This window comes from Rhinolophus sinicus, chromosome 14 (assembly GCF_057876585.1).
Source record: "Rhinolophus sinicus isolate RSI-liver-muscle chromosome 14, RSI-T2T, whole genome shotgun sequence".
Lineage (NCBI taxonomy): Eukaryota > Metazoa > Chordata > Mammalia > Chiroptera > Rhinolophidae > Rhinolophus > Rhinolophus sinicus.
The window spans coordinates 46,725,090-46,737,459 of NC_142514.1; the positions used below are offsets into that span (position 1 = coordinate 46,725,090).

General features: G+C 40.1%; 1 protein-coding gene across 2 annotated transcripts in view; it reads left to right on the forward strand.

Annotated features, from left to right (window-relative positions):
- ROR1 (ROR family WNT receptor 1) overlaps nucleotides 1-12,370 on the forward strand; it is a 368,857-nt gene that overhangs the window by 249,512 nt on the left and 106,975 nt on the right. For both annotated transcript variants that reach the window (XM_019731569.3, XM_019731578.3), the window contains 2 exons: nucleotides 4,394-4,681; nucleotides 5,331-5,361. In XM_019731569.3, the coding sequence (XP_019587128.1) occupies nucleotides 4,394-4,681; nucleotides 5,331-5,361 (319 nt within the window). The remainder of the gene's footprint in view (nucleotides 1-4,393; nucleotides 4,682-5,330; nucleotides 5,362-12,370) is intronic.

Consider the following 12,370-nt stretch of genomic DNA (forward strand, 5'->3'; position numbering starts at 1 on the left):
TCTGTGGCAAGACGCCTTTGTTCAGTAAATGCTAAGTTTTGTTTACATTTCCTTTGTTCTCTCTGGGAACATACCGCTTGGACCAGCTACTACATTGATTTCAAGATGCCCTGTAACCCTCAGTTTTGTTGTTCGGTGGATAGTACTTAGAGCTTCCTGGACAAATTAACCATTCTCGCCTGCAGTGTGTTAGTTATAGGATCTTGGACAAATAGCTTTATCCCTCAGGTCTCCTGATCTGTAAAGCCAGGGCTGGACTTGGCCAGGTAACCAATCAATTGAATGGAAAATCATACCCTACTTTAAGGAATAATATGCTTGGAAGAAAAATAAAGGAAAAAAGTAGTTCATACAGTAATAGAAACTTTCACATGAAGCTCGCTCTGGGCCAGACCCTAATCAAAGCATTTTCCATGTATTAATTCATTCAATCTTCATAATAGCTCTATGAGGAAGATACAGTTATAATGTTAATTTCATAGACAACAAACCTGAGACACAGAGAGATTAATTCACTTGCCCGAGATCACATAGCTGAGAAGTAGAACCAGGGCATGAATTCAGGCATTCTGACTCCAGAGTCTTTGAGGGTTGATTTCATACAATGGGTCAACCCATACTAATTCGTTTTCAATAAATTTGAGTGTACCTTCGAAGTATAGTTGAAATACTACCTACCCCCCAAGCCCACCCATTATAGAGCTCTCTGGCTTTTGTCTAATTTATGTTCCTAGAACAAAAAAAACCTTGAACCACTGGGTGCCTGTGGTAGGTTTGGAGGCAAGAGAAATAGTTTAAAGTTCCAGCTCACCCTTTGATACTATATGTTATGTGAGCTTGGCCGCAAAGCTTGCTGGGACTTCATCAGCAGCCACCTGTGGGGAAGGTGGGGTTAGGGAACCAAAGAGAAAAAGTAGAAATTACTTTTGTTTTTGACTAAAACTCAGCAGGTCATGTTGACCCCTGAGGCACGCACCCAGCAGTTGTCACCTTAGCCTCTGGGGAGTGTGGCTTGAGGTAGGTGGCTTTGATATTTAAATAAGGTAGAAATCTGAGAGGAGGGAAGCCCGGCTGTGCAAGTACCTAGATGATGGCACCTCTTGGCACTATGGAGACCCCCTCAAACTCAAAGCTGGACCCACCCTAGTAAAAGGGCAGGAAACAGGATGTAGCTTCAAGGAGGACCTGCCAGGGTTTAGGCAAGGGACCAGGGATCTCAGTATATCTGGTCAGGTGAGTTATCTGACCTCTGAGGGAAACTGGAACACCAGCCAGAATGCATGGGTAAAGCTTAGACCCAGTAACCAGAGGATCCTGGCTGGAGTTAGGGGAAGATCACAGCCCTGTGGGTGTGTGTGTGTGTCCCCAGCTTGTTCCAGTTTAGGGAAGAAATTCAAATTCTGTTCTCATCCCTCAGTGGCTCAAGCTGCCAAAGCAGTCTAATGGAGTGGGAAGAGCTAGGTTTTGGAGCCAGAGAGTTCTGAATCGGACCTCAGCTCAGCCATGTGGCCTTGGGCAAGTCACTTACCCTCTCCAATCCTGGGTTAGTCTCTTGTAAAACAGTGATAACAATTTCTCCCTTGAGACACTATTGCACAAGTAAATACTAAGGTAAAGCCCCTGGAGTTTCATAGGATTCTAAATAGTCTACCTGTTCTTCTGCCATATTGGCCAGCTGGCTCAGCTAGACTTTAAGTGCTTGGCTAAGCTTGAGGATCCAAGGCCGTTGGTGCTGGAAGCTTCCATCACAATATGCAGCTTACTGTGAGATCCTGGGGCAAGTCAGCTGATCTGAGACATGATTTCCTCCTCTGCAACTGGGGATCATGATAATTAATGTACCTTTCCTAAGTCACCAGTCATTAGGGGATAACTGAATAACCTGAAAAGCATTATGCAGAAAAGTGTTATTACTATAAAAATAATAGCCATAACGTTGATTAACATTTTTGAGTGCTTACTTTTTGCCAAACACTAGTCTAAGTGTTTCCCATGAGTCACCCAATTTAATTGTAATTCTCTAACAGTTTTGCCAGGTAGAATCTTATTTATTATTCCTATGTTTCAGTTGGTTAAACCAAGGTACCCAGAGATTAAGTAACTAGCCCAAGGTCATACAGATAGGTGGGGGCAGACCCAGGATTCAAACCCACTCAGTCAAATTCCAGAACCTGCCCATTAGAGTATTAACCACTATGCTTATATTGGCACCACTATGTAATGGCTGTTTCTACATTTCTTTTCTACAGAGGGTGCATAGTGAGCCGCTCTCTAGGTATTAGATGGGGCTGTAAAACCACGAAAAAAATAGCTCCATAAAGCCACCTGTCAATTAGTTTTTATTTTCTGGGTATACCATAAACCTCTTAGGAACACATGTGCTTATATCTGTGAGCAAACATATTCACGGATTCAATCTATATATTTATATAGATTATAGAAACATGCCCAAAGGTAGAGATCACAATATAAATGAAAAGAAGCAAGGCCTTAGCAAAATCATTTATAAGCTCATGATTCTGTTGTGAAGAATAATTATTCATTGGCTTAAATGAGATGAAAAGTGTCATTATGGTAACACATGAGTGACGGTCAGGCTTAATCTGTTTTCTACCACACACACGATAAATGCATTCACACTTGTCACACAATCCTATAGAGCTGCCAGGCTTTGACATCTCTTTCCCCTCGTGTGTGTGTGTGTGTGTGTGTGTGTGTGTGTGTGTGTGTGTTTAAGTAACATTAAAGCAAATAATCACTTATCTGGGACATTTATGAAAGCATTTTACAGGCATTTGGGTGGTTAAATTAGCTCGTTAGATATCTCAAAATAAGGTTATTTTTTCAACAAACTTACTAGGTTCTGCCTGTGCTGTCCAATGCAGTAGCTACTAGCCACATGTGGCTACTGAAATTTAAAACGTCAATTCTTTAGCCACTCTAACCACATTTCATGTGCTTAATAGCTCAATCTGTGGCTGGTAGCGAGAATTAGATAATGCAAATTATAGAACATTTCCATCATTACAGTAAGTTCAATTGGACAATGCTGCTGGACAGTAGGACACACTGAAGATGCAGTGATAATCAGAACATTCTAGATGCCGGCCTTTACAGGCTTATTATAGTCCTGCAGAGAAGATAGCTGCTTAACCAGCCATCCCAGGTTGGGGGTCAGGGAAGGACAGAAGGCAATGGGAGGGTGTGGCAGGGAGGATCTACCCAAGGATGGGTTGTCAGGAAATGAAGTCAAAGAAAACTCCATATATATGAACAACAGACCAATTTTTAAAGAAATACTGAGCTTAATTTTTAAAAAATAAATGATTTTCTCAGCAACTGGATTCCACATTTAATATCAGTATGACGTATAAAATGTTATATTATTGAAGAATAAGCTTAAATAAAATGTATTTCATTATTAAAATGTTTAATGTAATATATTTCAAAAGAAGCCAAATGCGAAATGTACACACAGTACGATTCTATTTGTGTAAAATTCTGGACCAGGCAAAATTAGTCTTTGATAATAGAAATCAGAGCTATCGTTGGCTGAAATGGGGGGGAGGGGAGAGTGGGTGGAAGCAGGGATTGACTACAAAGGATCTTGGGGGGATTTTCTGGGATGTTGATGATTTCCTATATGGGTATATGCATTTATCAATACTCATGGAACTGTGTAATTAAGATTGGTACATTTCCTAGAATGTAACTTATATCTCAATTAAAAATTGAATGCCTAGGATTATATATTTTAATGTGCTATGGATGATATGAGTAACATTATGTAAATATGAATTACCTCAGCACTTCCGTTACCAGCAACCTGGCCTTCATAATCCTGTATCCTCACTGGCAGGAAAATTTCTGACATTCTTCCTAATCTTGTGCCATACGGATGTAAATATGTTGCTCCTACTTTTCCAGTTTTTCATGTTTTCTTTATTATTAAAATTAGACGAGCTGGAAGGATGTTTTCCAGAGTGTTAAGAGTGGTGTTATTTCGGGGTGGGGCGATACAGGTGAATTTTACTTCTTTTTCTTCTTCATTGTGTTGTTTGGATGATGTATTTTTCGTACATACTCTGAAACACAACAGCTCATTTTGTCTTATCTTTCAAAATACACTTATCCATGGGTACTCTGTAGTCATTTGAAGACTTTGGGTTTTATGCTATGGTGAGTAACACATTTCCTTCCAAGCAGAAGGCTCGGTGGGTGATTGATAGTCGTGGGGTCTTGGTAAATAGTGAACTTCATGCCGTGGCTCTCTCCACCGCTCGTGTTCAGTCTTTCTGTGGTTCTGGCGCACACTGGAGTGGATTTGGGTTGCTTGGAGGTACTCTGCAGCTGTCTGCCCCTCTCACCTGCTTCCTTTACCCTGTGCTCACAGATTCTTACCTGACCCTCGATGAACCCATGAATAACATCACCACATCCCTGGGGCAGACGGCTGAACTGCACTGCAAAGTCTCTGGAAATCCACCTCCCACCATCCGCTGGTTCAAAAATGATGCGCCTGTGGTCCAGGAACCCCGGAGAATCTCCTTCCGGGCAACCAATTATGGCTCTCGGCTGCGGATTAGAAACCTGGACACCACAGACACGGGCTACTTCCAGTGCGTGGCGACCAACGGCAAGAAGGTGGTTTCTACTACTGGAGTCTTGTTTGTCAAGTTTGGTAAGCAGTCTCCTACTGGGGATGGGCCCTCTGACTCCATGGGGGTGAAGAGGGAGGCAATGAGCATATACTGAGAATGTAGTGTGTGCCCAACATCCCTCATGCTAGTACAATTGTACCCATTTTGCAAATAAATAAACTAAGGCCCAGTAGTTAAATACCATGCTCAGGGTTGCCTAGCTAGTAAACAGCAGAGCAGAAGTGGAGTCCAGGTCTGTCTGCACCCACAGCCCCCGCTCTAAAGCACAATGCCTGTGAGAGAGAAGTTGGAAAGCATGCATGTCCCTTTACTGTCCGGCTGCCACCAAAGACCCCTGCTGTTAACAGTCAGTATCCTGGTGCAGTCACTCAGCCTCCCATTGGAAACTCTCTGCATCCCATAAGGATACCTATTCTACTGACTCAGTTTTTAGCACTTGTCTTAGCATTTTTCAGGCCCCGAACTGTGGGATATGGACAACTTCTCACTGGTATGCTTTTTTGTAGACGTGGTTGGGGGGAAACTGGAGCAAAATAATAAATCCCAGAAAAATAAAGATCACCTCAGGGGGCCTTGAGAACTTTAATCTGTAACAGTTTGACGGTACCCACGCTCACCGTCCAATAACCCAGACTGACTGTTTCTTTTGTTTTTCTTTCATTTCTTCAGGCCCCCCTCCCACGGCAAGTCCAGGATCCTCGTAAGTTCTTTTATTTCCTTTCTTATCATTTCTAAGTGTTTCTCCAGAGGTTTCTAAGGCAAAGACATTGGTCCTCTGCGTGGGCCAAAACATGGCATTTCCAGATTTCATTCCATTTTGCCCTGCCCTCATTTCATTTTGCTTTTTCTCTAATATGAAGATTCACAGGAGACCAGCACTGGCAGTAACCCCAAGTGTGATGATGTTGATTTTGAATGATCGAAGCACAAATCTACTTACATTTACTATTTCAAAATTAATCTACCATTATTTACAATGGTTTTGGTAACATCAAACAAAAAAAGGATACAGTGCTGGCTTAGGAACCTGTACTCTAGCCTTTAGCTTAAAAGGGTTTATTCTACATTTCTGCAAGCCTGTCCGATGCTTTAGTCATTGAACAGGTTAACAATTAGGAGATCACTTTATTGTTATTCCTTTTAAAGAGCTCAGAGGCAGAAGTTTTGACTCACAGAGGGGCAGAAAGACCTGTGCCTGGATTGAGAGTTAGATGAAGTTTGGATTCTTTTTGAGTCCCTGGTTCACGGAGTCTAAAGATCCAGTTTCTTTCACTGACACTATTGGAATGTGTTTATCCTTTATTCTAGCTAAGGGATTCTCTTCTTTCGCTCTAGGAGTATCCACTTGGGGTATTTGTTTTTTGGGTTTTTTTAATGTGTATTTTTATTTGGGGGTGGAAGAGGCCCATTTATTAAAACTCTTGCTCTGCAAAAAAATATATTTCATATTTTGTAGACAACTGAAATAAAATTCACTGGGCTCTGCCATGAGAGCATCAAAATGTCTGATCAAGACCATACCCATGGCAAACGTAACAGCCACTTAATTTGCTCTAATCCCCTCCGTGCCACTAATTACAGTGTGGGATATTATAATATATTTGTGTGTGCCTGGAGGCCCAGTGGCCCACAATCCCATTAATAAAATAGGTAATGGGTAAAAATAAACATTGGTCTTCAGCCACACTGTTCTATTTCATCAGCCGCTTAAAGGCAACTGTAAAAGAGTCTTTAAAATCACCCAAGTGCTAATTGCTACTTACCCAGGTAGAAAATGTCGATTGATCTTAAAATAGGTCAGGAACTTCGTCACTCTGCCTTGCATTTCTCGAAGTTAACCTTTTTTATTTATTTTCATTATTATTTTTTAATGATTTCACTGTTGGTTGAGATGTGGAATCCTTTTGAAGTCTTATTTAAACAAAGATTACAACATTTGTTACTTGCTGTAAAAATGCTTGGCACCCTGGTACCTTATTTGTTCCTGTTAATCTGCGTTTCAAACGTGGCTGATAATCTGTATCCCAGGATGATTAATGTGGTTCACTAATCTGCCTTTACTGTTAAGCGCTGGGCTGTTGACTTTCTGCCTCTTGCATCAGAACGTTCCTTTTTTTCTTATCAAAATTATTTTTGAACACTTGTATGTCCTTTCTTCTTGAAGTTTTGATTCTTTCCTTGCTGCCATCTTTCTGATGAGCCCAGTCTGTCTCACATGGTTTTTAATTTTATAAAAAGATAATACCCCCTGTATCCCCCTTTATCCATGGGATGCCTGAAACCATGGAACATATATATGTATGTTGTTTTTTCCTATGTATACATGCACTTTACAGCTTCTTTTTGGCATATCCAAATTTTATGCTTTGGGGCCATTATGAAATAAAATAAGGGGTTACTTGAACATACAAGCACTACAATACCATGACAGTCGAGCTGATAACTGAGACAGCTACTAAGCGACCAGTGAGTGGGGAACGTATACAAGTAGATACACTGGACAAAGGAATGATTCAGTCCCGAGCAGGACAGAGAGGAATGACGTGAGATTTCATCACACTACTAAGAATGGTGTACAATTTAAACCTCATGAATGGTTCATTTCTGGGATGTAATATTTTTGGATTCAGATTGATTGAAGGTAACTGAAATTGTGGAAAGTGAAACTGCGGATAAAAGGGGACTGAATATTGTTTACCACTTTCATGAGCTGATATCTGTGGATAGGGTATTGAAGTTCCTTAAAGATGCTCAACCACAGCTAAAAGTATCCTTTGATGTCAGGCCCCTCTGTTTCATCTTAGCTGTCTGATTACTCATCATGTTAGTCAGCAAGAGCATGAGATGTATAGTTACCACGTTTGTTTGGAGAAAGGTACAGTAAGATGCAATTGAAATTGGAAATCCCAAGGAGCTTTTGGCAGTAAAGCTTCATCCTTATTATGGCATTGCCCGTTGACATTTTGATACCCTTTTTTTCCCGTTCCCTTAGAAACTAATGACGTATCCTACATTTTTCCTTTCTCAGCTGCCCTTTCACTTAACCCTGTCTCAAGAGTTCCCCTTGTCTTAAGAATAACTCTCAAATATTAATAGAATGTTAGTTCCTTTCCCTAGCCTCATAGCCCCCAACAAGCATCAAACACTACATGGGGACAGGTAGAATGTAACAAAATGATAGCCACAGGAAATGTCACAGCACTGAGGATTGCTCTGAAAATCTTTTGTCAAGCTGCACAGTATTTTTTCCAAGGTAGGAGCAAAGTGCAATTATAAAATTGCTTGAAGGTGCATAAAAGAGTTATTGCAGGAGATACATGCAAGTTCATGACCCAACCCTAATATTTGAACAGTGAAATGTATTAGGTGTGTGGAACTTGGTAAGAGCTGAGTGCCATTTGAGGCCACAGGGCTACACTACCCTCAATTGGATAGGGCTTGTCCCTTGGGACTGTGGCCCAGGAAGGCAAAGCATTTGAGGCACTTGTCATTCCCTTGGGGACTGCATTGGTTTTCATATGCAGCTTATAGCATGGTGATTTAGTTTAAAGTAGGAGCCAGTTAGAGACATTAGTAGTTTGGCTTCTATTGGTAGCGTCAGGCTTTATTTTCTTCTGTCATTGCTGGGTCCTGGCCCACCTCGAACAATTATAGGGCCTGGAGCATGAGTACAAGTGGGGGCCCACATACCACATGTCTAAATATTTAAAAGTTATAAATCAAGCTAGCAAACTGTTAGATGAAATCTGTTCTATCCTCCCACGTTGACAAATATACCTTCATAATGGCAAAATAAAAAAAAATACATGTAAAGTTATGGTTTTTATATGACTGGAAACCAGGAACTATCAAAAATGACTACTTTAATCGTTACTATGCATGGGTGTTTTGTTCATGGGCCAGAAATATTATATATAATTCATAGAAAGTTATGTATTAGTTCCATTAACAACTTTTATTGCCTTCGTTGCAACAAAATGACTCTGTTGTTTTACACAAGATTTTTACATAGTGTATTCTTTTGAACACAGTGCCATTTGTTGAGTCCTCATAATGCTTACCTTTTAAAACTAATTTTAATTTGGAGAAACTACACTTCCCTGAGCCATTTGCAGCTACTATGATCAGTGAAATTCCTAAAGCCATCCTTAAATTTGCTAAGAATTTTAGCAAATGAACTACATAAGAACTTTATATATCATGTTCACATATAGTAATGGGATTACATGATAATCATTGTTGCAGAATATATTACAAAATATACTTTCACCATCAAAATCAGGATCACGCTTCATACGTGATCCTCTGTATGTGCAAATTTAAGAGTAATACACATTGTTTAATATATTAGCATTCTAGGGCTGCCCTAACATTACCACAAACTGAGTGGCTAACAGAGAAATTTATTGCCTCGCAGTTCTGAAGGCCAGAGGGCCAAGATCAAGGTGTCGGCAGGGTTGGTGCCTCCTAAGGGTTGTGAGGAAGATTTGCTTCTTCTGGTGATTTGCCAGCATTCTTTGGCTTGCAGATGTATACATATATAAAGACGTGTATTGAAAGGAATTGGCTTATGTGATTGTGTGGGCTGGCTGGCCAAGCCTGAAGCCCATAGGGCAGTGTCAGGAGGGGCAGGCCAGAGACTCCAGGCCAGGGGCGCCTGCTGCACTCGATAGGTAGAAGTCCGTCTTCCTCAGGGAAGCCTCACTTCTGCACTCCAGGTCTTTCGACTAACTGGATCAGGCTCACTCTTTTATCGAGGATGGCCTTTTACTATTAGCTGAGTGTAGATGTTCATCACATCTACAAAGTATCTTCACACAATACCTAGCATTTGACTGAAGAACTGGACTGTACCTTGCCAAGTTGACACATAAAACTGACCATCGTGTTCTCCAACATGGTTCTTCCTTTCCAAGACTTTTTTGGGCCATTTTGGGTCCCCTTCCGTTTCCATATGGATTTTAGGGTCAGCTTGTTTATTTCTGCCAAGAGGCCAGCTGAGGTTTTGATAGGGATTGCACTGAGTTTGTAGTTCAATTTGGGAAGGATTGCCATACAGACAATATTAAATCTTCTAATCCATGAACATGGGCTGTCTTTCCATTCACTTAATGTTTTTAATGATGTTTTATAAATTTCAGTGTGCCTGTATTGTCCTTTTTGTGTTAAATTTATTTCTAAGTATTTTATTCTTTTTCATGCTATTGCAAATGGAATTATTTTCTTATTTTATTTTCAGATTTTCATTGCTACTCTATAGAGGTGAAACTAATTTTTTTAGATCCTGCACCCTTGCCGAACTTATTTATTAGCACTAATAGTTGTGTGTGTGTGTGTGCGTGTGTTTATTCCTTAGGATTTTTTATCTACACGATCATGTCCTCTTCAAATAGAGGTTGTGTTGTTTCTCTTTTCAATCTTGATTCCTTTTATTTCTTTTTCTTGCCTAATACTGTGGCTAGAACCTCCAGTACAATATTAAATAGAAGTGGTGAGAACTGGCATCCTGTCTTTTTCCTAATTTTAAGGGGAAAGCTTTCATGATGCCAGCTGTGGGTTTTCAACCTTGTATCAGGTTGAAAATTTTCTCTTCTATTCCTATTTTTGAGTGTTTTTAAATTACGAAAGGGTGATGGATTTCGTCAAATGCTGTTTCTGTGTCTGTTGAGATGATCATGATTTTTTTGTCCTTCGTTATATTAATAGTATGTGTTACAGTGATTTTTTATGTTAAACAAAGCTCATGTTCCTGGAATAATTTTGACTTTGTCATGGTGTGTAATTATTTTTTATATGTTGCTGGGTTCAGTTTGCTAGTATTTTGTTGAGGATTTTTGCATCTGTTTATAAAAGATAATTGGTCTGTAATTTTCTTCTCTTGTGATATTTTTGTCTATTTCTGATACTGGAATAATACTGGCTTCATACTATGAGTTGGGAAGTATTCTCTTGTCTCCTATTTTTGGGGAGAGTTTGTGAAGACTTTGTATTAATTATTTTTTGAATGTTTGGTAAAATTCACCAGTAAAGCCATTTGGGCCTGAACTTTTCTTTGTGGAAAGTTTCAAAATTACTAATTCAACTTTTTTATCTGTTATGGGTGTCTATTCAGATTTTCTACTTTCTGAGTCAGTTTTTGTAGTTTGTATCTTTCTAGGAATTTTTCCATTTCATCTAGGTCACCTAAGTTGTTCATAGTTTTTCTTATCATTCTTTTACTTTCTTTTAATATTAGTAATGATATCCCTTCCTTTATTACTAGTTTTAGTAACTGATATTTTCTTTTTTTTCCTGGTCAGACTAGCTAGTCTAGCTAAAGTCTTGTCAATTTTATTGATCTTTTCAAAGAACTACTGTTTATTGAAAACTGACATTTAAATAATGTACTGTGGCAACGCTGGAAATCAGATTGCCTCCCCTTTGATATTGCTGTGTGTTGCTGTTGTTGTTGCTGTTTGTTTAGTGACTTTCCTGAACGAATTCACTAACGTTTGTGTTCCCTGTCATGTATGGCTGCTGAAATCTCTGCTCAGTGAGCTTAGTGATCAGCTAATGATGGAACAAAGATGTCCTTAAACCAGTAAGTCTTTCAGCCTTTGTCTTGGGGTTCCATGTGTGCTTCGGGGCATTCCTTCAGCTCTCCAGCAGTTTATAACTCTACTTTTGCTTTCATTTCCTGCTTGAGCAGGCCTCAAAGTTAGCCAGTCACCACTGATGATAGGTTAGGGCTTTTTCAGGCACACCTCTTTTTGGGGGATACATATGAACATGTTTTTCTATATCCCCAGTAATATGTTGGAGTTTTACAAAGCACTCTATGAACATCTCATCCCTTAGATCCTTTGAGATTTTGAGATTTTTGGCCAGGCTCTCATTTTCCCCAACTGGTATTGCCACCCTAGGCAACTATGAGTGTTTTACAGCAAATGTCCTGAGGCTAGGGCTTTTCGCACTGAGAAGCTGAGTCCAGTCAAATAAAGACGAGCCCTGTGAATGGGACTTTTCCAGATTGCTGCTAGCCAGATCACATTGTGGCAATACTTGGGGATGGGGCTTTTGAGGTGCTCCAGCCCCTCTGCCTCTTCTAGCGACTGCTAGGCTGCTAGTTTTTACAGCTGCTGGGGAGGGGAGGCTGCTATCTTTAAGTTTACTGCAGAATTCAGGAGAAGGAGATGGGACTAGGGCAAGTTAAAATTCTACAGAACTCGGCTATTACCAAATTTCAGCATTTGTTGTTGTTATTGTTGAATAAATGTTCGTTGGAGTGTTGCAAACCTTTGGCTAATTTCTAGTTTTGAAAATGTTGATTTTTCATGACTTTTTGCCAGTATTCTCATTGCTTCTAGAGAAGCAGATTTTTGGAGGTCCTTACTCTGGCATTGCACATTTCCCACCTCCAAGGAAGCTCTCTTGTCCATGTGTAACTAAGCACAGTACTGAGGAGGTGCTGTCTTGGAAGGCCTGTGAAGCCCAAGGGCATTGCTCTTTATGACAGCCTCCCTCTGTTCAACCTTTTCCCCAAAACAAGGAAATGGGTTGGGACTCTTTACATACATCACCTCTCTCCAAAACAGCTCTCCAGGGAAGACGTTTTGACCTCCATATTCTCAGAGGGGCTCATAAAGGTTAAATGGCTTTCAATTGATCCTAGTTCATATCGGACTTCTTTAGTTTTAATCTTTTGGGATCATTAAATTGATTAATTTGAT